Source organism: Macaca fascicularis, chromosome 19, assembly GCF_037993035.2.
Source record: "Macaca fascicularis isolate 582-1 chromosome 19, T2T-MFA8v1.1".
Classification (NCBI taxonomy): Eukaryota; Metazoa; Chordata; class Mammalia; order Primates; family Cercopithecidae; genus Macaca; species Macaca fascicularis.
Window position 1 is genome coordinate 44,431,059 of NC_088393.1, and position 25,867 is coordinate 44,456,925.

At 42.9% G+C, this 25,867-nt stretch overlaps 1 protein-coding gene across 3 annotated transcripts; it reads left to right on the forward strand.

Moving 5' to 3' along the window:
• The first annotated feature begins 789 nt into the window (after positions 1 to 789).
• Positions 790 to 25,710, forward strand: ZNF527 (zinc finger protein 527). 3 transcript variants are annotated; one of them, XM_065535472.2, is made up of 5 exons: positions 790 to 857; positions 5,255 to 5,328; positions 11,347 to 11,473; positions 12,523 to 12,618; positions 23,082 to 25,710. In XM_065535472.2, exons 2-5 carry the CDS (start codon positions 5,296 to 5,298, stop codon positions 24,653 to 24,655), a joined length of 1,830 nt encoding a protein of 609 aa, XP_065391544.1. In that variant the 5' UTR covers positions 790 to 857; positions 5,255 to 5,295; the 3' UTR covers positions 24,656 to 25,710. The 3 variants fall into 3 exon arrangements, with proteins under 3 accessions (XP_065391544.1, XP_065391545.1, XP_065391546.1); XM_065535473.2 differs by having other exon boundaries at positions 11,347 to 11,463; XM_065535474.2 differs by lacking the exon at positions 12,523 to 12,618.
• Positions 25,711 to 25,867: the final 157 nt, after the last annotated feature.

Below are 25,867 nucleotides of genomic sequence, written 5' to 3' on the forward strand. Positions count from 1 at the left end.
CCTGGCCAACATGGAGAAACCCCTTTTCTATTAAAAATGCAAAAATTAGCCGGGTATGGTGGCGGGCGCCTGTAGTCCCAGCTACTGGGGAGGCTGAGGCACTAGAATCGCTTGAACCTGGGAGGCGGAGGTTGCAGTGAGCGCCAAGATAGCCTCAAAACAACAACAACAACAACAACAACAACAACAACAACAACAAAACCACAAACCCGGCCCATGGCAGGAGATGGGGGTGAAGGAACAGTGAGACCGGGAGACAGTCAGAGATACACACATCGGATCAGTGGTATCCTCACAGTAACAGAAACGGTCACCCCCAATGTCAGCCATAGTCTCTTTCATCCACAATCACTTTCACATTCAGCTACCCACAATCACGGGACGTGATTTAAAATACAGAAGCTCCCTGCACTGACAAAATCCGCCGCTCCTTTCGTAAGCAAGCATAAAGGTGTGCAGCAACAGTCACACACGAACCACCACACCCAAGCATTCAACCAATCAGCCCAGCGCGCAGCCTGGCCGCTCTTCCCTACACAGCAGCTCACGCTAACTTGAGCGCCTGGGACCTCACACAGCCCTCTCCGGTGCCAGCCCCCGCGGCGCAGGCGCGCAGAGGAGGGGGCCGCGGCGTTCTCTGGGAGGTGTAGTTCAACGATGACGGCCGTGGCGCAAAGCGTTCTGGGGCTCGTGGTTCGCGGGGTCCATGGGGAACGCGGTGTCGCTGGCAGATTTCGCAGAGCTCAGAGTCCTGCACGCCTCAGTCCTCGCCTCGCTCCTCCTCGCGGAGGATTCTGGGAGGTGACGTCGCGGGTCTTGGTCGCGGGGCCCGTTTGCAGAGCCCGCGGCGCCGGGAGGTGAGTGGGGCCGGGCCCCGAGCGAGAGCGGGAGGTCAAGGGCAGGCTCCGGGTGGACCGGACGCGGCAGGGATGGGAACCCGGCAGGAGTCGCTGGGGAGGCCGTGTGTGTTTCACTGTGTTACCAACTATGTGACAGGCTGCGGGTGTGACAGAATGTGATCTTGTGTCAGTGTGTGTGTTTGTGCGCGTGCGCCCGGTTGTGTGTGACTGTAACCATTTGTGTCTGGGGGTGAAACTGTGAATATGTGCGTTTGTGTGTGACTGTCTCTGCAGGTGTAGCTGCAGGTGTGTTTATGAGAGGCTGCGGTGTGACATTGTGTGTGTAAATGCATGTGTGTGGTTATGTGACCACCTGTTTCTGCGGATACAACTGCGTTTGAATGTGTGTGACAGCAAGTGTGATTGTGCGACTATGACCATCTGCCTCTGTAGGTATAGTTTTGTACGGGTAATTGCGACAAGATGTGTGACTTGTGTGGTATGTTGCTATGTGTGCGATTGTGTGTGATTGTTTATCTCTGTTGGTGTAATTGTATGTGACCATCTATCTTTGTGCTTATGTGGCTGTGTATTGTGTGAGATTATGGGTGTGTTTGTGTGACTCTGTATATGTTTGTGATTGAGTGAGAGTTTGTGTGTGTATATGAGATTGTGGGATTGACTTAGGAAGCACAGGAATATTAAAATTGCCCAAGTTCACACAGTTAACAAGTGACAGCAACAGAACTCAAACCCAAGCAGTTTAGCTCTAGCGGTCTCGCTTTTTTTTTTTTTTTTTTTTTTTTTTTCTTGAGTTGGAGTCTCACTCTATTGCCCAGGCTGGAGTGCAATGGTGTGATCTCGGCTCACTGCAACCTCTGCCTCCCAGGTTCAAGTGATCCACCTGCCTCGGCCTCCCAAACTGCTGGGATTACAGGCGTAAGCCACCACGCCAGGTCTTTTGTTTTTTTTTTCCCAAGGTAGGATCTTACTGTCACCCAGACTGGAATGCAATGGTGTGATCACAGCTCACTGCAGCCTTGACCTCCTGGGCTCAAGCAAACCACCTGCCTCAGCCTCCCAAGAAACTGGGACCATAGGCACGTGCCGCCATGCCTGGCTAATTGTTTTTATTTTTATTTTTTGTAGAGACTTCATGCCATGTTGTCCAGGCTGGTCTGAAACTTGAGCTCAAGCAGTCCTCCCACCTTGGCCTCCCAAAGTGTTGAGATTATAGGCCTGAACCACTGTGTCCAGTCAAGTTCCCCCCTTTAATTACTAAATTCCCTTGTTCTTTCCCACATTGAGAGTGTGAAAAATGGTAGCCCTGGGTTTTGAGGGTTTTGGAAAAGATGGCCTGGTCTTGGAATAGGAACCTTCAGAACATGGGAACTTATATATGGGTCTCTTCCTTCTGTCCCCTTGTGAGTGACAGGACTCAGTCTAAAAACATTCTAGTGAGGCTATCCTCAGCTGCTTCTGGGGGAGGGAAGCCTAATCTGAAAGCCCAGTCTTCCTCTCCTTAGGTTATTGAGTTTGAGATTTTAGCTTTATCCTTCTCAAAACTCTTCCATATTTGGTGCTGAGAGTCTGGACCCATGGCTCTTTTTCTGATGTACCAAGTGTGCTGAGTTTTTTATTTTGACCTTCTCAGTTGATAAAGAAAAATATTATTTCATTTCCAAATGTGTGTAGAATCCAAGCAGGAACAAGGGTGGCACCTTTCTGCCCTAGGTGTTCATTCATGCAATCTTCACAGTGGAAAAGAAAGTTTCTGAGAGATGGATTAACTTGCCTGAGGTCATGTAGCCAATGAGGGAAGGAGTGGAAAGTCAACCTGGGTCTGGGTGCTACATAAAAACAAAGTTTTTTTTTTTTTTTTCATCATACCTTCTTTTTGGAGACTAATGGCTCATTCCAAACTTTTATATTGCCCAGGCTGGGCATGGTGGCTCACGTCTGTAATCCCAGCACTTTGGGAAGCCGAGGTGGGTGGATCACTAGGTCAGGAGTTTGAGTCCAGCCTGGCCAACATGGAGAAACCCCATATCTACTAAAAATACAAAAATTAGCTGGGCGTGGTGGCACGCACCTGTAATCCCAGCTACTTGGGAGGCTGAGGCAGGAAAATCACTTGAACCCGGGAGGTGGAAGCTGCAGTGAGCTGAGATCACACCACTGCATTCCAGCCTGGGCAACAAGAGTGACACTCCATCTCAAAAAACAAACAAACAAAAAACATATTGATTGATTGATTGATTGATTGCCCAAGAGATACACAGCTATCAGAACAAAACAAACAAACTGAAGTTTCTTTTATGCAGGCGCTACTTAAGGCTTCTGCTCCCAGATTCTAAGAAGACTACATTGATTCTCTTCTCAGGTTGCAAAAGCTTTTTTTTTTTTTTGAGAATCCCACAGTGCTGAGATTACAGGCGTGAGCCGCCGCGCCCTGCTGCAGAAGCTTGTATGGACAATTTCAAGCTGCATTACACTAAGGAAATAACTGCTAGGGACTGAGTTGTCTAGTGCAAAGTAGTCCAGAATTAGGGGGTGAAATTAGGGGGTGATGTATACTGAATTCTAGGTCAACCACAATTGTCCCTCCCTCCCTCCCTCCCTCCCTCCCTCCCTCCCTCCCTTCCTTCCTTCCTTCCTTCCTTCCTTCCTCTCTTTCTTTCTCTCTTTCTTTTTTTTTTTTTTTTTCTTTCTCTCTTTCTTTCTCTCTTTCTTTCTTTTTAAGACAGAGTCTTGCTCTGTGCTGTAGGCTAGAGTGCAATGGTGCAATCTCGGCTCTCGGCACCCTCTACCTCCCGGGTTCAAGCAAGCCTCCCACCTCAGCCTCCCGAGTAGCTGGGACTACAGACACATGCCACCACGCCCGATTAATTCTTCTACTTTTTGAGGAGATAGGGTTTTGCCACGTTGCCCAGGCTGGTCTTGAATTCCTAGGCTCAAGTGATTTGCCCACCTTGACCTCCCAAAGTGCTGGGATTACAGGTGTGAACCACCGTGCCCAGCCTGTCCCTATTTTGACGATGAAGAAATGTTGACCCTAAGAGGACAAGGAACTTACTTCAGACTGCCCAGTTTGTAGTTCCTGTAGTATTAAAATTTGGCAATGTTTCCCTCAGGCTGCATTTCCGTAGGGAAATAAAGGTAACATCTGCCATCTCTAAAGATGCCTCTCTGAGGAATATATGGCATTGATTACTCAGGTTGTGTTGAATATTCCCCATTCAGACATCGTGCCCTTTCAAAAGAGGACTGGTTTTGGGGTCACATTTCAGTTGGACCCCTGACTTTGAGTTGGTTGTTTAAGCTTCTGGAACCTCCCTTTTACTACCAGTAAAGTGGAGATATTAATACCTATCTTTATAGTTTTGTGGAGTAGTAGCTCTGAGGATTAAATGAGATAATGACACAATGATACCTATGTGTGACATAGATACCTATGTGTGACAGTCTCTGTCTTTGTGCTAATATGGCTGTGTGTGTGAGAGAGATTATGCCTATGATTGTGTAAATGTGTGTATGTTTGTGATTGGGTGAGAATTTTATGTGTATGTGAGATCATGGGATTAATTATGTGGGATCTAGTCTGATAGTAAGGCACAGGAAAATTAAAATTACTTGCCTAACACAGCATGAGTTAACATGGTATCTTTATATTACATGAGGCATAGTAAAATTTCTTCATTTATCTAATACTTTTGAGAAACTACCATGGTTTGGTGGTGTTCTGTCATTAGAATACACCAGTGAACCAAACAAAACCTAGTTCTCTTGGATCTTATAATCTTGTATGGGAAGAGAAACAATGAAACAAAGCTATATGTAACATGTCCAGTGGTGATAAACGCTAAGACGAAAAATAATTCAGCGTAAAGAAAAATTGAGTACCTGGAACAGGGGTTCCTTTTAGGTAGAATTTTCAGGGAAGTCCCTCTGATGAAGGGACACCTGAATGCATATAGGAATAAAGAGGAGTGGCCCATACTGGTGTCTGGGAGAAGGTTCCAGGCAGAAGGAAAAGGTCACAACCCTGAAGGAGGGGTGTACGCAGTGTTTGAGTAACAGCAGAAAGACACGTGTGCCTGGAGTGTGGTGAGCAAGGGGCAAAAGGGTAGGAAATTAGGTCAGAGGTACAGCCAGGGGCTGGATCATGAACCACCTTGTTGGCCGTAGGACAGACTTTGGATTTTGTTGAGTTCAGGCGACGCTTAATATAAGTCAAGACTTTGAGAGTTAAGTTCAGCTTTGGATTCCCCCGCGCCACCCCCTGCCAGATCTTGGAAAAGGTGAGACTGGCCCATGTAGGGAGAAGAAAGGGGCAATAGTTCCATTTTGTGGGTCTTGGACCAAAAACATAGGGCTGACACACCATCATTTCTTCCTTAACTCTCCCTTCTCAGGACTTTGTTCTTCTTCAGAAGAGAAAACTGAAGAAGGAGGAATGGCTGTGGGGCTTTGTAAAGCCATGTCCCAGGTAAGCATGCTCTTTTGCTTTGTTTTCAGACATTTGACCTCATTTTTCAGGACTTTGGAACCGCAGGGAAAGTCACAAATAGCCCAATGAGCACCCCTCCACTTTTCTCTCTCCACCTTTTGTTCATATAATCCTTCTACAAAACATTTAATATCTTTTTTACTCAGCGTTATGCTCACCTGTGTGATGGAGCAGAGCTGTCCTCTTTAGATGGATGATGATTTCTTGAGTTGGTGATGAGGTGCAAGTGAAATAAGGGATAGAGGTTGATTACTGACTCATCTATTAAATAGGGAGGTCAAGGATGGCCTCTCTGAGAAAGTGACATTTAGCAAAGCAAAACTTCAGTGAAAGTAGCAAGTAAGTTTTGTGGAGATCTGGGGAAGAGCTTTAAAAGAAGGAGTACAAAGTTATTATGGTGGGAGCGTGTTTGGTGTGTTCCAGGGATAGCAATGAGTCTGTCCTTGAAGAGAAATGATCACTATGATGTCAGAGGAATGCTGGGGACCAAATTATGTAGGCCCTTTCAAGTCATGATCTGAACTTTGAATTTGGTTCTAAGTGAAGGAGAGTTAAGTTCATTGGAGCGTTTGTGATCTGATTTGATTTATGCCTTAAAGTGAAAACAGATAGCAGGGGAGTAAAGGTGGAAGCAGGGAGGCCAGTCAGGAGACTGTTTTAGTAATCCAGACAGGAGGTGATAGCAGCCTGGGCCATGGTGGTGGCGTTGGAGCTAGTGAGATTCTGTGTATACATTGGAGATAGAAAATGCGATTTGATCAAGGATTAGTTGTGGTGTGTGAGAGGAAGAAGTCAGGATGCCTACAGAGATTTTTGGCTAGGCAGCTACATGAATAGGCATGCCATTTACTGAGCTGGAAAGACAATGTGAAGTGGGCTGGACATCAAGAATTGAGTTCTGAAGGCTGGGCACGGTGGCTCACGCCTATAATCCCAGCACTTTGGGAGGCTGAGGCGGGTGGATCGCGAGGTCAGGAGATCAAGACCATCCTGGCTAACACGGTGAAACCCGGTCTCTACTAAAAATACAAAAAATTAGCCAGGTGCGGTGGCAGGAGCCTGTAATCCCAGCTACTTGGGAGACTGAGGCAGGAGAATGTCGTGAACCCAGGAGGTGGAGCTTGCAGTGAGCTGAGACTGCGCCATTGCACTCCAGCCTGGGTGACAGAGCAAGACTCCGTCTCAAAAAAAAAAAAAGAGAATTGAGTTCTGGATATATTTAGAGACCTTTTGGATATCCAAATGGAGTGCTGATTATACATCTGGAGTTCAGGACTATAGATGTGAATTTGGGAGTCCTTAGTGTATTTTTTCTTCCTTTCCTTTCTTTCTTTCTTTCTTTTTCTTTCTTTTCTTTCCTTCCTTTCTTTTTTAGACGGAGTGTTGCTCTGTCGCCCAGGCTGGAGTGCAATGGCGCAGTCTCGGCTCACTGCAGCCTCTTCCTCCTGGGTTCAAGTGATTCTCCTGCCTCAGCCTCCTGAGTAGCTGGGACTATAGGCACATGCCACCATGCCCAGCTAATTTTTGTATTTTTAGTAGAGATGGATTTCACTATGTTGGCCAAGATGGTTTGGATCTCCTGACCTTGTGGTCCACCTGCCTAGGCCTCCCAAAATGCTGGGATTGCAGGTGCGAGCCACTGCGCCCGGCCATCCTTAGTGTATTTAAAGCATGAGACAGGGTGAGATTATCTTGAGGGCAAGGTTGTGGTGAATGTAGGTAGGAAATAGGTCGTAGGACTGAGTTTGGGATGTTCAACATTTAGAGCCACACAAGAAGAGGAGGAACCAGCAAAACAGACTGAGAAGAGCTGATGTAGAAGGAAAACCAGAAGAGTGTGGGTTCTGGAAGCCAAGAGGAGAAAGTATTTCAAGGATGGGATGATCAACTGAGCCAAGTTCCTCTGAGAGGGACTGAAGAAGATGAAGACTGAGAACTCACCGTTGGATTTGGTAACAGAAATATTCTGAGGCCGGGCGCGGTGGCTCAAGCCTGTAATCCCAGCACTTTGGGAGGCCGAGGCGGGCGGATCACAAGGTCAGGAGATCGAGACCACAGTGAAACCCCGTCTCTACTAAAAATACAAAAAATTAGCCGGGCGCGGTGGCGGGCGCCTGTAGTCCCAGCTACTCAGGAGGCTGAGGCAGGAGAATGGCGGGAACCCGGGAGGCGGAGCTTGCAGTGAGCCGAGATCGCGCCACTACACTCCAGCCTGGGCAACAGCGTGAGACTCCGTCTCAAAAAAAAAAAAAAAAAAAAAAAAAAAAGAAATATTCTGGACAAGAGCTACTTCATTGAATGACTGGGATGAAGACATCATTGTGGTGGGTTTAAGAGAGAATGGAGGCTGGGTGCAGTGGCTTATGTCTGTACTCCCAGTACTTTGGGAGGCCAAGATGGCAGGACCATCACCTGAGCCTAGGAGTTCAAGACCCACTATGTATGCAGGGCAACATAGGGAGACTCCGTCTCTAAAAAAATATTTGATACTAAAATCCAAAAACATAGGCATGGTGGCAGATGCCTATAGTCCCAGCTGCTTGGGAGACTGAGGTGGGAGTATCACTTGAGTCCAGGAGTTTGAAGCACAAGGAGCTATGATTCATGTGGTATACATTCCAGCCTGTGCAACAGAAACAGAGTGAGACCCTGTCTCAAAAAAAAAAAAAAAAAAAGGCTGGTGCAGTGGCTCATGCTCATGCCTATAATCCCAGCACTTTGGGAGGCTGAGGCGGGCAGATCACCTGAGGTCAGAAATTCAAGACCAGCCTGGCCAACATGGTGAAACCCCATCTCTACTAATAATACAAAAATTAGCCAGGCGTAGTAGCACATGCCTGTAATCCCAGCCACTCTGGAGTCTGAGGCAGGAGAATCACTTGAACCCAGGAGGTGGAGGTTGCAGTGAGCTGAGATCATGCCATTGCACTCCAGCCTGGGTGACACGAGTGAAACTCCATCTCCAAAAAAAAAAAAAAAAAAGCAGAAAAAAGAGAATGGAAAATGAGGAAGGTGAGAACAAAGACAGTGAATTTAGACTTACAATAGTGTAGCCAGCAGGCACATATGAGGTACTCTAAATTGTGATACGCTGTAAGTGCAAAGTATATACCAGATTTTGAAGATTCAGTACAAAAAAGTGTAAGAAATCTCATTAATTTTTTTATATTATTACATGCTGAAATGATAACGTTTTCAACATATTGGGTTAAATAAAAATGATATTTTTTTCTATTTATTTTTTTCCTGTGACTACTGGAAAATTTCAAATTACATATGTGACTCAAATATTTCCGGTAGATAACACTGGTCTAGACAACTCATCGGAAGAGTTTTGTTATTAAGAGGAGTAGAGAAATGGGGAAATAGCTAGAGTGAGATCACGGAAAAGGAACTTATTTATTTATTTATCTATGTATTTATTTACAAGATGGAAGACATTACATCAGTTTTTTTGCTGATTGGAATGATCCAGTAAAGCAAGAATAGTTGGTAGTACAAGGGAGAGAGGTGAAAATGTCTTTGTGTGGGCAAGTGGAGGGACTGGTCTTCGAAGCCTAGAGTTTTATCCATAGTCACAGAGGGCAGACAGAATATACAGCTATCAGTACAGATACAGAAGGGTAAGTACATATGGTGGCTGGAGGATGAGGAAGTTCAAAGTGAGAACGAGATGAGTTGATGACAGAGTAATGAAATAGTTATCAGGAGATGGGGAGAGTGAATTTATTAGGGAAGCATAGTAGAGTGGTTTTGCAGTGCTTTTTTTTTTTTTTTTTTTTTTTTTTTTTTTGAGACGGAGTCTTTGCTCTGTCACCCAGGCTGGGGTGCAGTGGTGCGAACTCGGCTCACTACAAGCTCCGCCTCCTGGGTTTACGCCATTCTCCAACCTCAGCCTCCCGAGTAGCTGGGACTACAGGCGCCCGCCACCTCGCCCGGCTAGTTTTTTTTGTACTTTTAGTAGAGACGGGGTTTCACCGTGTTAGCCAGGATAGTCTCGATCTCCTGACCTTGTGATCCGCCCGTCTCGGCCTCCCAAAGTGCTGGGATTACAGGCGTGAGCCACCGCGCCCGGCCCAGTTTTGCAGTGCTTTTGAGGACTCTCTGGCCATATGTGAGAAGTACTTTGTGTCAACATGTTTTATCAATCAGGGTTCTAGCAAGGCAATCAAAAGGTGACTATTTACAAGATATTATCAGGACATAGAGAAACTATGAAGGATCGTGCTGTACTCCAGGGCTCATAACAGCATAACTCTCTTACTTCTAACCCTAGATCTTTGAATCCAGAGACAGAGAGCTGGGTGGAGGAGGCCCCTGACAGGTGCTCTGAATTTTGATTGAAAGACAGAGACCACCCAGGGTGGCGCTCCCACCCAGGGAGGGAGCCAGGGGACTAAGTATTCTGCCTTACTTACCTTCCTTTCATCTCTTGCTTGTGGCTGAACCCAACAGAATATGGGATGGGACAAGGGAGTTTATTGATGCAGTCAGCCTCCTAGGACTCAGAAAAGAGTAGAGGAGCACATGGAAGTTATACAACACTATGGAGTTGTGTAATTTTTTCCCTAGACACATTCAGCCCTATTTCCACTATGTAGAATAACCATATTTGATATTTCTTTTTTTTTTTTTTTTTTGAGATGGAGTCTTGCTCTGTCACCCAGGCTGGAAGTGCAGTGGCACGATCTCGGCTCACTGCAGCCTTCTCCTCCCGATTTCAAGCAATTCTCCTGCCTCAGCCTCCCAAGTAGTTGGGACTACAGGCACATACCACCACATCCAGCTAATTTCTGTATTTTTAGTAGAGACAGGGTGTCACCATTTTGGCCAGGCTGGTCTCTAACTCCTGACCTCAGGTGATCTGCCTGCCTTGGCCTCCCAAAGTACTGGGATTACAGGCATGAACCACCATGCCTGGCCTGATATTTCATTATTTTTGATAAGAAAAAGAGAACATATTGTGCAGACTGGAACCCTATCTTTTTTTTTTTTTTTTGAGGCGGAGTCTGGCTCTCTTGCCCAGGCTGGAGTGCAGTGGCCAGATCTCAGCTCACTGCAAGCTCCGCCTCCCAGATTCACGCCATTCTCCTGCCTCAGCCTCCTGAGTAGCTGGGACTACAGGCGCCCACCACCTCGCCTGGCTAGTTTTTTGTATTTTTTTTTAGTAGAGACGGGGTTTCACTGTGTTAGCCAGGATGGTCTCGATCTCCTGACCTCATGATCCGCCCGCCTCGGCCTCCCAAAGTGCTGGGATTACAGGCTTGAGCCACCGCGCCCGGCCATAAACCCTATCATTTTTAAGCACTGAATACTCTTTCTTCGTATGGACATTTTATAGGAAACATCACCATTTATTCCCTGAGTAGCAAATGTTTACTGAGAGTTTACAATGTGATCAGTTTTGTAATAGACACTGGATATATATCAGCTTATAAAACAAATATCTCTCCCTTCATTTAGCCTTCAGTTCAGTGCTATAGCCTGAATTCTGTTTTTGAACATGTAAGTTTTTTCCAGATTTTTTGCATAACCTTCCAATGAAAATTCTATCTAAGTCACTTCACATATACTTCACATATACTAAGTCACAGACTACATATAAAGTCTAACTTTCAGGCCATACCCTTTTCAAGGCCTTTCTCCTATTGTGCCCCATCTGATGTCTCAATTTGGGGAATATAAAGGAATCCCCCATATAAGATTTTCTTTATAGTTAGTATATGTAACATACAACTTAGTCTTTGCTGTTTCTTGTTATAAGCTAATTTTGTGTATATATGTCTTTTTTACAAAAATGTAAAATTATCAAACGGTGAGTCTGTTTCTAATATTTCTCTTCCCTTAAGGTATTTGACAAACCTCAGCATGTAATTGTTCTCCAATAATTATTTTCTTTGCGTCACTTAGAGCTTTGAACTTTGGCCAAATGCATCTTTTTGGCTAGGACCATATGGGTGTCTGGGCACCTGGTGAACAAGAATTTTTTTATTTCAGGGGTTGGTGACCTTCAGAGATGTGGCGCTAGACTTTTCCCAAGAAGAGTGGGAATGGCTGAAGCCATCTCAGAAGGATTTATACAGAGATGTCATGTTGGAGAACTACAGGAACTTGGTATGGCTTGGTAAGGATGTTTCTCCCCCATCATTTAACAATCTTCCTCTGGAGTGTTTTTGCTTCCTCTGTTGAGAATATCTAGGACATCTTAAGACATATTAAAAGCACTTTCTTGCCTTTCTACTTCCTGTCCCCAGGAAATGATTAGAAATATGTATATATTTTTAACTTTTTAAGTTTCTTAAATTTTAATTAATTAATTAATTTACTTTTGGCAGACATTCTGAACACATTAAGTAATTTCTTTTTTTTTTTTTCTGAGACAGAGTCTTGCTCTTGTCGCCCAAGCTGGAGTGCAGTGGCGCGATCTTGGCTCACTGCAACCTCTGCCTCCCAGGTTCAAGCGATTCTCCTGCCTCAGCCTTCTGAGTAGCTGGGATTACAGGCACCCGCCACCATGCCCGGCTAATTTTTGTACTTTTAGTAGAGATGGGGTTTCTCCATGTTGGCCAAGCTGGTCTTGAACTCCTGACCTCAGATGATCCGCCCACCTCGACCTTCCAAAGTGCTGGGATTACAGGCGTGAGCCCCTGCGCCTGGTGTATTAAGTAATTTCATAGAGTTGGAAATGGGTAGTTCCCTTTGCCATAGAATGGTGGTTTGGAACAGCAACATCAACATGTCCTGGGAATGTGTTAAAATGCAAATTATGAGGCCCCATTCTAGACCTACAAAATCAGAAACTCTGGGAGTAGGCTCAGTAGTCTGGGTTTTAATAAGCTCTGCAAATGACCCTGATGTCTATTAAAGTTCGAGAGCCACTGTAGTTTCTAACGCAATACTTCTGGGTTGGGGCCTGAGAATGTGCATTTCTAATTAGTTCCTAGGTGATGGCTGCAGCTGCTGTAGCACTTTGAGAACCACTGCCATGGCAGAAGCTTCATCCTCCTCCTCATCCACACAAGCATCATTCCATTCTCTAGCCCTTCCTCTAATGTCCATTCTTGCCTGATGATCGAGAGATTGGGTCTGTGTCCTAGAACAGCTGTGGCATGTTGATTTGTTTGTCTGTATGTCTGTCTGTCTCTTGCTCTCATTTTCTTTCCCTGTGAACAGGACTCTCCATTTCTAAGCCCAACATGATCTCCTTACTGGAGCAAGGGAAGGAGCCGTGGATGGTGGAGAGAAAGATGTCACAGGGTCACTGTGCAGGTGAGTGACAGATCACCAGGCAGGGAGGACTATTGTAAGGTACTCGACCACGTAGTAAGTAGGAAACTCTTTTGGGCTTCAGGTGGGATGAGAACTGAAATCTCCCTAGTATGTGCTTCCCTAGAAACCTCACCACACCCTGGGGTTTTTTCTTTTTCTTTCTATCAAATTATGCTCTCTAGTCTTCCACCTATACCTTGAATCTCAATCCTTCTCAGCTCTTCTTTTCCCTTTACAGTTAGAATTATATTTCATTTCCAGATTTCTTTTTCGGAGTTTTTATTTTTATCAGAATTATGAAAGATGTGTATGCACATTGTTTAAAAAATCAAGTAGTATCATTAGGTTGGTGCAAAAATAATTGCCGTTTTGCCAAAAAACACAATTACCTTCACACCAAAAAGCCTATACAAGGCTTTTTCCCTTAAAAAAAGAATTCTTGTTCCTGGCTTCCCAGTTTCCCTCTTCCTAGAGCGATCCACTTTCTTTTCTTTTGTAGTTCTTTTGGTGTTCCCTTCATATCTCCAAAAATATGTTAATGTTGCTACTCTTGATTGTTTTTTCAGGGTGAGCCTTTATTCGATATCTTCTTATAAGAAAGTAAGGAGGCCGGGCGTGGTGGCTCACGCCTGTAATCCCAGCACTTTGGAAGGCTGAGGCAGGCGGATCACAAGGTCAGGAGATTGAGACCATCCTGGCTAACACGGTGAAACCCTGTCTCTACTAAAAGTGCAAAAAATTAGCCAGACATGCTGGCGGGCGCCTGTAGTCCCAGCTACTTGGGAGGCTGAGGCAGGAGAATGGCGTGAACCCGGGAGGCGGAGCTTGCAGTGAGCCGAGATCGTGCCACTGCACTCCAGCCTTTTGAGACTGTGTCTCAAAAAAAAAAAAGAAAATAAAAGAAGGAGTTAGCACTTTCTTCTCCTGAATTCAACACATGTACACACACACAAATACACACATTTCCCATCCCCCATCATCTCAATGTCATAATTTTGATTAAGTCACTATTCAGCATTTATTTTATTATGGCCATTTAGTGCTAGTCATAGCTGTGCTGTGCATATGCCAAGTTACTTTTTCTCTACACCTTTTTGTTTTCCATGGAGTTAATAATGACTTGGGAATTTTGTCCTTTTTTTTTTTTTTTGCTTAGTTTATATGTACATATCCCTAATCCAATTCCCGACTTATCATCAATTGTCTGAATCTTTCAAGATACTTGGATATATTAGGTGATCTATGACTTCATCTTCTTGGAGTAATCTCTCCTGGAACCCTCAGATATGCTTCACTCTGCACAAATGGCTCATTATATTTGCATGCACTCAATTTGGATCTATCTGATTTATCTGATATTTTCTTATAATTAGATTGAGGTAATGCATTTTTGCAAAAAATGTCACAGAAATAATGTTGTTTCTCTCTCAGTGCATCATTCCAAAGGATGCATAATATCGATAATGTCTTAGTATTGGTGATGTTAAGTTTGAACACTTAGTGAAGGTAGTGTCTGCTTGGTTTCTCCATTATAAATTTCTTATTTTTCTCTTTGTAATTAAGAAATATCTTGGGGGAGATACTTTGAGATTATTCAGTTTCTTCTGTAATTTTTACCCATTTATTTTAGCACTTATTGCTGGATCTCTTCAACTGTTATTACTGTGTTATTAACCTAATGTTGATTTTTTTCCATTTCCCTCTTTTCTTTATGTATATTAATTGCGATTGTTCTGTAGGAAGAGCTGCTCCTTCCAATCCATTTACTTATATATTCAATTATATTTACAGATTTTTTTCTTTTTTTTTTTTTTTTTTTTTTTTGAGATGGAGTCTCGCTTTGTCGCCCAGGCTGGAGTGCAGTGGCCGGATCTCAGCTCACTGCAAGCTCCGCCTCCCGGGTTTACGCCATTCTCCTGCCTCAGCCTCCCAAGTAGCTGGGACTACAGGCGCCCACCACCTCGCCCGGCTAGTTTTTTGTATTTTTAGTAGAGACGGGGTTTCACCGTATTAGCCAGGATGGTCTCGATCTCCTGACCTCGTGATCCGCCCGTCTCGGCCTCCCAAAGTGCTGGGATTACAGGCTTGAGCCACCGCGCCCGGCCTTTACAGATTTTTTTCTATGAGGTAAACCTAATTTACCCCATAAAATGTAATGACTTCATAAAATTTAAATGGATTTATTTTTAGATTTATGGATTTTTATTTCTATGAAGTAAATCCAATGAATCATTATTTTGTTTCTCAAATCATTCCAGCTTTGAATGTTGGAATCTCCTTCACTTTGGTTCCTTTGACCTTCTGACATGCCCCCGTACATTTTTTGAGCACATCCTTCCTTCTGGCACAAGGTATTCCAGGTTCTCTTATTTTCCTTGCCCCAGGCTTGAATCAACCACTTCTCCAAGGAGCCCTCATTGCTTTATTGGGAAATGGTGTTTAGAAACCAAGCTAGGTATGCTCTAGGCTACTGGGATGTCACTAGGCTACTGGCCCTGACAGCAGCTAAAGCTAGGAAACAGATAGATAGATAGATAGATAGATAGATAGATAGATAGATAGATAGATAGAGCTAGGAAATAGATGGATAGATAGATGGATAGATATTTACATACACACCCCTATATTTATTTCTGCCTCTTTTTTTTCCATTTTTTATTACCTCTATCTTTTTATCTATTAAAACTATCAGTTTATATGAATAACTTGATTTATAGTCCTGCTTTACAGGGTTTATTGTAGCCTTCCTCCTTTACTTATTTGTAATTTCTTTTTCTCATAATGAGAAAAAATATATTTACCTATTTGTTCAATTTTAGTATACACATAAAGTACTTTCAGAATTTCTAACCTATTTCTCTGTGAGAAACAAATTTAACAACTAGATTTAGGTATTCGTGTATAGTACTTTTTGTTTCAGTCTTATATTGTCCAGTCAAAAATACTATTTCCAAAATTACTTAGGTTAGTTATTTTAGGTCCATTTGTTACGGTTTTTTTTTTGAGATGGAGTCTCCCTCTGTCCCCAGGCTGGAATGCAGTGGCGCAATCTCAGCTCACTGCAACCTCCGCCTCCCAGGTTCAAGCGATTCTCCTGCCTCAGGCTCCTGAGTAGCTGCGACTACAGGCGTGTGCCACCACCCCCAGCTAATTTTTGTATTTTTAGTAGAGACATGGTTTCACCATGTTGGCCAGGATGGTCTCAATCTCTTGACCTCATGATCCGTGCCAGCCTTGGCCTCCCAAAGTGCTGGGATTACAGGTGTGAGCCACCCTGCCCAGCCCATTTGTTACTGTTTATAACAAATGTTCTATTTTGCATTCCTACTAAGTCTTGCTTAGTTTTAATTTTTTTTTTTTTTTGATATCTAAAACATTACTATGCCTCTAAGATCAGAGCTATATAAAATAGTATAAAGTAGATCTCCAAAAAGTATTGTGCCCTCCTTGTTCCTCCTACTTTATTCTTTTTCCCTGCTTCTTCCTACCCATTTCCCACCCACCCCTTGTATGTTACCAATTTCCTTAGTTTCAAGTTTATCCTTGAAATAAATGTTTCTCTTGCACAAATTACAGTTACATGTGTAGTTTCTTGTATCTTCTTTATATGACAAATAGTGTGCTGTAGATACATTTTGTTTTTATCACTTAAAAGGAGATCACTTTATATTAGTTTGTGAAGATCTTCCTCATTTTTTTTTTTTTTTTTTTTTTTTTTGAGACAGAGTCTCACTCTTACCCAGGCTGGAGTACAGTGACAGGATCTTGGCTCACTGCAACTTCTGCCTCCTGTGTTCAAGCAATTCTCCTGCCTCAGCCTCCTGAGTAGCTGGGACTACAGGTGTGCACCACCATGCCCAGCTAATTTTTGTATTTTTAGTAGAGAAAACATTTCACCATGTTGGTCAGGATGGTCTTGAACTTCTGATCTCGAGTGATATGCCTGCCTCAGCCTCCCAAAGTGCTGTGATTACAGGAGTGAGCCACCATGCCCTGCCCTTCTTCATTTTTTGACTGCTTCATAATACTTCATTATGTACCCGTTATCATAATTTATTCAACTACACTAATGTATGGTCATTTAGTGTTCGCAATATTTTACAGTTGCAAAAGATGTGATGAATAACCTTGAACTTATATATATTTTTTATTGTTGAGGCTGTATCTTCAGCATGGATTCGTAGATGTGGAATTGCTGAGTGAGTGCATATACACTTTTTTTTTTTTTTTTTTTTTTTTTAGACAACAGTCTCGCTCTGTCACCAGGCTGGAGTGTAGTGACCCAATCGCGGCTCACTGCAACCTCCTCCTCCTGGGTTCAAGTGAGTCTCCTGCCTCAGCCTCCTGAACAGCTGGAACTACAGGTTTGCACCACCACGCCTGGCTAATTTTTGTATTTTTAGTAGAGATGGGGTTTCACCATATTGGCCAGGCTGGTCTCGAACTCCTGACTTTGTGATCCACCCACTTCAGCCTCCCAGAGTGCTGGGATTACAGGCATGAGCAGCCACACCTGGCCATACATATGTAGTTTTATAAGGAATTGCTACATTCCCCTCCAGAAAAGTTGTCTGCTTAGTTTTTTTTTTCTGCTGTAATAAATTAGCACACATTTAGTGACTTAATACAACACAAATTTATTATAGCTCTGGAGGTCAGAAGTAAAAACTAGGTCTTACAGAGCTAAAATCAAGATGTCAGCAGTGTACATTCCTTCCTAAGGCTCTATGGGAGAATGTGTTTCCTTGAGTTTTCATCCTTTTTTTTTTTTTTTTTTTTTTTTTTAGATGGAGTTGTGCTCTGTCGCCCAGGCTGGAGTGCAATGGTGTGATCTTGCCTCACTGCAACCTCCGCCTTCTGGGTTCAAGTGATTCTCCTGCCTCAGCCTCCCGAGTAGCTGGGATTACAGGTGCTCAACACTATGCCCAGATAATTTTTGTATTTTTAGTAGAGACAGGGTTTCGCCATGTTGGCCAGACTGATCTCAAACTCCTGACCTCAGGTGAGCCACCCTCCTTGGCCTGCCACTGTGCTGGGATTATACAGGTGTGAGCTACCACGCCTGACTGATTTTTTTTTTTTTTTTTTGAGACAGAGTTTTGCTGTTGTCATCCAGGCTGGAGTGCAGTTTTTGTGGTCTCAGCTCACTACAACCTCCACCTCCTGGGTTCAAGTGATTCTCCTGCCTCAGCCTCCCAAGTAGCTGGGACTACAGGTGTGTGCCTGTACACTTTTGTACACTGTATAAAAATACAAAATTTTTGTATTTTTAGTACAGACGGGGTTTCACCATATTGGCCAGGCTGGTCTTGAACTCCTGACCTTGTGATCCACCTGCCTTGGCCTCCCAAAGTGCTGGGATTACAGGCGTGAGCTACCGTGCCTGGCCTATTTTCAACTTTTTTTTTTTTTTTTTTTTTGAGATGGAGTCTCGCTCTGTCACCCAGGCTGGAGTGCGGTGGCCAGATCTCGCCTCACTGCAAGCTCCGCCTCCCGGGTTTACACCATTCTCCTGCCTCAGCCTCCCAAGTAGCTGGGACTACAGGCGCCCGCCACCTCGCCCGGCTAGTTTTTTGTATTTTTTAGTAGAGACAGGGTTTCACCGTGTTAGCCAGGATGGTCTCGATCTCCTGACCTCGTGATCCGCCCGTCTCGGCCTCCCAAAGTGCTGGGATTACAGGCTTGAGCCACCGCGCCCGGCCTTATTTTCAACTTTTTAAGATAACTTTAAGTATAGGGCTTATATGCAATACAGATTTGAGTTTTACTTTATAAACCAGTCTGATTATCTTTTCATTTTAATAGGTGAAAGTCTAATTACATTTCTGATAAATTTGGGCTTAATCCTATATATTGTCTTTTTTTTTTTTTTTTTTTTTTTGAGGCGGAGTCTCGCTCTGTCGCCCAGGCTGGAGTGCAGTGGCGCGATCTCGGCTCACTGCAAGCTCCGCCTCCCGGGTTCCCGCCATTCTCCTGCCTCAGCCTCCCGAGTAGCTGGGACTACAGGCGCCGCCACCACGCCCGGCTAATTTTTTTGTATTTTTAGTGGAGACGGGGTTTCATTGTGTTAGCCAGGATGGTCTCGATCTCCTGACCTCGTGATCCGCCCGTCTCGGCCTCCCAAAGTGCTGGGATTACAGGCTTGAGCCACCACGCCTGGCCTATCCTATATATTGTCTTATGTTATATTTTCTGGGTTTTATAGTTTTTAAAAAGCACTTTCAGGCTGGGTGTGGTGGCTCATGCCTGTAATCCCAGCACTCTGGGAGGCTGAAGTAGGTGGATTACGAGGCCAGGAGTTCGAGACCAGCCTGGCCAACATGGTGAAACCCTGTCTCTACTAAAAATACAAAAATTAGCCAGGCGTGGTGGTGTGTGCCTGTAATCCCAGCTACTCGGGAGACTGAGGTAGGAAAATTGCTTGAACTCAGGAGGCGGAGGTAGCAGTGAACCGAGATTGTGCCACAGCACTCCAGCCTGGGCGACAGAGCAAGACTCCATCTCGGAAAAAAATAAAAAAATAAAATAAATAAAAAAATAAAAATAAAAAAATGAGCCTGTCATGGTGCCGTGTGCTTATTGTTCCAGCTACTCAGGAGACTGAGGTAGGAGGGCCACTTAAGCCTGGGAGTTCAAGGCTGCAATGAGCTATGATAGTGCCACTGGACTCCAGCCTAGGCAAGGTGACAGAGCAAGACCCTGTCTCAAAACAAAACAAAACAAACAACACAATGTGTACCTTGAAGTAAAATTGCTGGAACATGGAAGTGCATGTTTTAATTTACAAGATACTCAACTTGTTCTGGGAAGTGATTGTATCAGTTTATGCTCGTACTAACAATGACAGTGTCTGAGAATGGCTTTTCCTTCCTCTCTTGATATTCTTCAACTTAAGTTTTTGATATTGTCCTTAATATTGTCTAACTGAAATTTCTGCTGACACGAGGAAGGGAAATGCTCTTATGGTTTTAATTTACTAGTGATATTACTGAGCATCTGTCCAGGAATGCATTGTCTATAAAGTTTTTCTCTTCTGTGAATTACCTGCTCATACATTTTTTTGTTTTGTTTTTTGAGACAGGTTCTCACTCTGTTGCCCAGGCTGGAGCGCAGTGGCATGATCTTGGCTCACTGCAGCCTCTACCTCCTGAACTCAAGTAATCTTCCCACCTCAGCGTGTGCACCACTGCACCTGGTTAGATTTTTTGTTTATTTTTCTTGTAGAGATGAGGTCTCACTGTGTTGCCCAGGTTGGTATAGAACTCCTGGGCTCAAACGATCCTCCCTTCTCGGCCTCCCAAACTGTTGGGATTGCTGGCATACTTGCATTTTGGAGAATGTGTCTTTTTCTGGACATTATTCATTTTTCTATAATACATGTTTTAGTTGTTTTTTCTCAGATTGTCCCTTGCCTTTTGACTTTGTGGTGTTTTCTCCCACACGCAAGTTTTCAAGGTTGATGTCAAATTCATTCCCTTCAACCAGATGTGGTCAGGATGGTAGTGAGGAGGCCGTGCTCCCCTTCACTGTGTTCTCTGTGTCTTGCAGGTTTTAATGCTCTAAGTGTGTTTCTCTGGATATTTTTTCTTGACCTTTTCCACAATGATAAATAATTTTACAAGTCAACCCTGGTTGAGTTCTTTCACGGAGATTTTGATGGAAGAAAGGTATAAAATGCAAGAGCTTAGGTCCTATTATTGGTTTTGGAATGTTCTTTTTTTGTTCATAATTTTCTTTTATATTATTGATTACTTTTGTCCAAGTTTCTTTAAAATAATTTTCTTAAGTTTGGAAATAAAATCCTTATGGAATTCTGGTTGAAACTGACCTGATATAAATTAACCTGTGGTAAAAATGTATGCATATATTATTTTTTTTGTTTTCTTGCAATTATATATTACATTGATTCATTTAAATCTTGCTTAGAAGAATTTCATAGCATTTTATAGGACTTTTTTTGTGTTCTTGCCAACCATACTCCCTTCTCTCTTCCAATTACTTACATAGCAGTTGTCATCTCAACTCACTGCCTTCACCTTAGGTTCTCTTCCACTGTCTTATCACTTGCAATCTGGCTTCTACCCCTCTAGTTTAGCTAAATGCAGGTACCCTTTTTCATTTTCATATTCCTCAGCTTATTGAGATGTATAAGATAGTTCTTACCACTATCCATTTTCTCTTTTCAAAACTCTGTTCTCTCCCTTTAACGGACTCTTTCCCCTGTTTTTCTGTTGTTTCCTCATTTACCATAAGATCTTTGTCATATTAATGTGGATCTCTGTCCAGTTCTGTCTAGTAGAACTTACTTTTTTTTTTTTTTTTGAGACAGTCTCGCTCTGTCGCCCAGGCTGAGTGCTGTGGCATGATCTCAGCTCACTGCAACCTCCGCCTCCTTGTTCAAGGGATTCTCGTGCCTCAGCCACCTGAGTAGCTGGGATTATAGATGTGAGCCACCGTGCCCAGCTAATTTTTGTATTTTCAGTAGAGACGGGGTTTCACCATGTTGGCCAGGCTGGCCTTGAACTCCTGGCCTCAAGTGATCCACCAGCCTCGGCCTCCCAAAGTGTTGGGATTACAGGCAGGAACCCCCATGCTCAGCCTCTAGTAGAACTTTCTGTGATGATGGAAATAATCTATATGTGTGCTTTCTAATACAGCAGCCACTACCCACATTTGGCTTTGGGTACATAAAATGTGGCTAGTGTGACTAAGGAACTGACTTTTAAAAATGTTATTTAAATTTAAATTGCTGCATATACTTAGTGGCTACCATATTGGATAGCATACAGTCTTTTAATCAAGGGGATCCAATCTGTAAGTCTATGTGTAAAGATAGTGGTTGGAGCTTCAGGCACCTCAGAGTCTCCCATGTTGGAAAATATCTAGTCTTCTCCCATCAGGCTTCTTTTATTCAGCATTAAGTTAGTTATTGTATAAATCTGCTATTTGCCTGGAGTAAAGACTTATTTTTGGTAAGATGGAGTATAGTGGCTTCAGGTGATGCCTACGAGAGATGAGATCCAGGCAAGTGAGGGAACAGAAGTAGTTGTATTTCTAGGGAAAGAATGAATGGTATGGACCTAACAAAGGATAGGCGAATAAGGCCTCTCAGGCCTGGGTAAAGACAGGTAAGAAAATCCAAGGCGGTGCTTAGGACAGACTGATAGGGATGAGGCTTTCCTTGGGTGAAGGGTGTATTGGAAAGAAGAAAGATACAGATGAATAATACTTCCTTTTCAATTTCGTTCTGACCTATACTGGAGATAGCTTTACTTTTCAACAAATGAGAAACTGTTATGGCAAAGACTGTATCCATTTAACCTCCAAATGCCAAAATATGTGGTTCTAAAATAATCCCTAACCACATCTAAACATGAAAAAGTCTCTGTCGCTGAATAGCCACTATATTTTGGAATCCTGATTATAGCCTTGAACACCAAGCTCATATTCTCCAAGAATTATTCCTTAAGTAAGCTAGTGAGTTTTGATCTCTTTTTTCCTGACACTTATACCTGTAATAATCTATATCATATTAGCTTATCCTTCATTGTGTGCCACATGGAATTATCATCTGCACAGGCTTGAGCTCTCAGAATTTACAAAAGGTAGAAAGACCTTGTGTCAGGCTTTCCCGCCTTCAGTAGGTACTTTGGACCTACTAATAGGTTCTATGTATTTGAACATATTGGCTGATTATTGTGGTGTGAAAAGGACTTTCTCATTTTTTGAGATCATCTTCTAAAAAATAGTTTTCTTTCTACCTTACTCCAACCAATATCCTCTCCTGAAAGTATCACGTATCTTCTCAATAGGCATCATTTTCCCTGAATGATGAGAAAAGCTGATGGACCTAACAAAGGATAGGTTTATTTTAGTCACTGAGAAAAAATATATGTAAATTTTCCCTGGACCCTGATAAAAATCTTAGAAGTTGTTGAACAGCATTAGTGGGAAAAGATGCCATGAGATTAATCTGGCAGCAGTCATCCATTTAACAACATGCTGACACTGTCCAAGGCATTGGGTGCAACAGTAGAAGAAAAAGGAGTGAACATCAGTCCCTGCCCTCATGAAGTTTTCAGTCTTATGAATACCAGTGCAGGATGAACTGGAGGCTTTAAAGACTAGAGGCAGGGAAACTGGCTGTGATCTAATCAGACATCCTCAATTCTTTATCTTGTTAGCATTTAGCTTTGCCTACCTTTTGATGACCTGCGTTTTACCTGTTTCCCCAACTACCACCTTCTACTACCATCAACACATATACCTTCCCTTCTCAGCTCTCTTTATTCTTTGTGCTTCCATTGTCTTTTGATCATATCGCATGGCCATATTTGGGCTATTAGAATCACATACTTTCTACCCTCCTTCCCCCCAGTTAAATTCTTCCATTTCTTCTATAACAATTTTCTTCCTCATAGCAAAGGAACAAAGGAGACATTTCCTTTCTTGATATTTTTCAGACTGGGAGTCTTGGTGTGAAATCAAGGAATTATCTCCAAAATGGTTCATTGATGAAGATGAAATATCCCAGGAGATGATAATGGAAAGGCTAACAAGTCATGGCCTTGAATGCTCCAGTTTCAGAGAAGCCTGGAAATGTAAGGGTGAATTTGAGCTACATGAGGGAAATGCGGAGAGGCATTTCATGCAAGTGACAGCTGTTAAGAAAATCTCTACTGGGAAAAGACACAATGAATTTAGTAATTTTGGGAGAAGCATACCCCGGAAATCAGTATTTTTAACGCAACAGAAAGTTCCTACCATAGAGCAAGTACATAAATTTGATATTTATGATAAACTCTTCCCCCAAAATTCAGTCATAATTGAATATAAAAGACTCCGTGCTGAGAAGGAATCTTTGATAGGTAATGAATGTGAAGAATTGAACCAGAGTACATACTTTAGTAAAGATACAGGAATTCCTCTTGGTGAGAAATCTTATGAAAGTAATGATTTTTCAAATCTCTTAAGTTTCCACTCATTACTTGCTCAACATCAGACAACTCATTTTGGAAAATTACCCCATGGATACAGTGAATGTGGTGATGCCTTTAGCTGTTACTCATTCTTTACTCAACCTCAGAGAATTCACAGTGGAGAGAAACCATACGCATGCAATGACTGTGGAAAAGCCTTTAGCCATGGCTTCTTTCTCAGTGAACATCAAAGGACTCATATTGGGGAGAAGCCTTATGAATGTAAGGAATGTAACAAAGCCTTCAGACAGAGTGCTCACCTTGCTCAACACCAGAGGATCCACACTGGAGAGAAACCGTTTGCATGCAATGAATGTGGGAAGGCCTTTAGCCGTTATGCCTTCCTTGTTGAACATCAGAGAATTCACACAGGTGAGAAACCATATGAATGTAAAGAATGTAACAAAGCCTTCAGACAGAGTGCTCACCTTAATCAACATCAGAGGATTCACACGGGAGAGAAACCCTACGAATGTAATCAGTGTGGAAAAGCCTTCAGCAGACGCATAGCCCTTACTCTGCATCAAAGAATTCACACAGGAGAGAAACCCTTCAAATGTAGTGAATGTGGGAAGACCTTTGGCTATCGCTCACACCTGAATCAACATCAGAGAATTCATACCGGAGAAAAGCCCTATGAGTGCATCAAATGTGGGAAGTTTTTTAGGACTGACTCACAACTTAATCGACATCATAGAATTCACACTGGAGAGAGACCATTTGAATGCAGTAAATGTGGGAAAGCCTTCAGTGATGCTTTAGTTCTAATTCACCATAAGAGAAGTCATGCAGGAGAGAAACCCTATGAATGTAACAAATGTGGGAAGGCCTTCAGTTGTGGCTCATATCTTAATCAACATCAAAGAATTCATACTGGAGAGAAACCCTATGAATGTAATGAATGTGGGAAGGCTTTTCATCAGATCTTGTCCCTAAGACTACACCAGAGAATTCACTCTGGAGAAAAACCTTATAAATGTAATGAATGTGGGAATAATTTTAGCTGTGTCTCAGCCCTTAGACGACATCAAAGAATTCATAATAGAGAAACGCTCTGATTATAACAAGTATAGGAAAGAAAACATTTGGTTACCACTCAGTCCTTATTGAATATTAGTGAGTTCTTCTTGGTTAGTAATTCTTTGAATGTAGTTCATATTTCAGTTCATGAGTATCCATTATTTGAAGTAGCTCAGTAGTAGACATCTGTTACTTTTTTTTTTTTTTTTTAGACAGAGCCTCGCTCTGTTGCCCAGGCTGGAGTGCAGTGGTGCAATCTTGGCTCACTGCAGCCTCTGCCTCCTGGGCTCAAGCAATCCTCCTGCCTCAGCCTCCTGAGTAGCTGGGATTACAGGTGCCTGTGACCATGCTTGGCTAATTTTTGTATTTTTAGTAGAGACAGGGTTTCACCATATTGGTCAGGCTGGTCTCGAACTCCTGACTTCAGGTGATCCGCCTCCCAAAGTGCTGGGATTATAGGTGTGAGCCACCATGCCCGGCCACATCTGTTACTTTTTGATCTGTTCTGTACCTGGCTTACCCCACCCTCAATGCATATGATTCTGGTGAAACTGTTAATCAGGGACAGTAGTGGATTGGTCACAGGCTGGCCAATTATTTCCCCCAACCTAGTGATAAGGGATTGGCAAATGGCCCTGTCTGGATCAATGAAGTCCTTTGCGCGTATTCCTATGGGTAGTAAGAGATTTTTTTCTGGAATTGCAAGTTTCAAGGATTTAATAAGATTAAAAACTCACCAGGAGCCTTTTTGCCACTCATGAGGAAAGCTTTCCCAAAGAGAAATCTAACAGAGGAAAATGGAGACGAGAGACAGAAATCTGATGATATTGTTTGATCTCCTGGATCCAGTCATTCCTGACAGCTACACCATCCTTTTTCATTTTTTGTGATCCAATAAATTTCCTTTTATTTATTTTTTCTTAATTTGGATTAGATTTTTGCCTCATGGAATTAGAGTGCTGATTCACACATTCTATGTTTGCTATACATAAGAGAAAGCCTTAATTTTTTTCGTGACATAATTATTTATACTGAGGAGAAACCTTATGATATAACAAGTTTTTCAAAATTGAATACACAGCCTTTATAAAACTGAGATAATTGTTACATTTTATTTGTCGATAAAATTATTTTAGTGTTTCTTAGTTTTTTTCACAATATGAATATTTTAAAATTCACCAAGTAAAATTCTTTTTTTTTTTTTTTTTTTTTTTTGAGACGGAGTCTGGCTCTGTTGCCCAGGCTGGAGT

Coding starts and splice junctions, on each gene's coding strand:
- ZNF527 (XM_065535472.2), top strand. CDS start 5,296: ATGGCTGTGGGGCTTTGTAAAGCCATGTCCCAG. Junction 11,474..12,522: donor CAGGAACTTGGTATGGCTTG/GTAAGGATGTTT, acceptor CCCTGTGAACAG/GACTCTCCATTTCTAAGCCC. Junction 12,619..23,081: donor GTCACAGGGTCACTGTGCAG/GTGAGTGACAGA, acceptor GATATTTTTCAG/ACTGGGAGTCTTGGTGTGAA.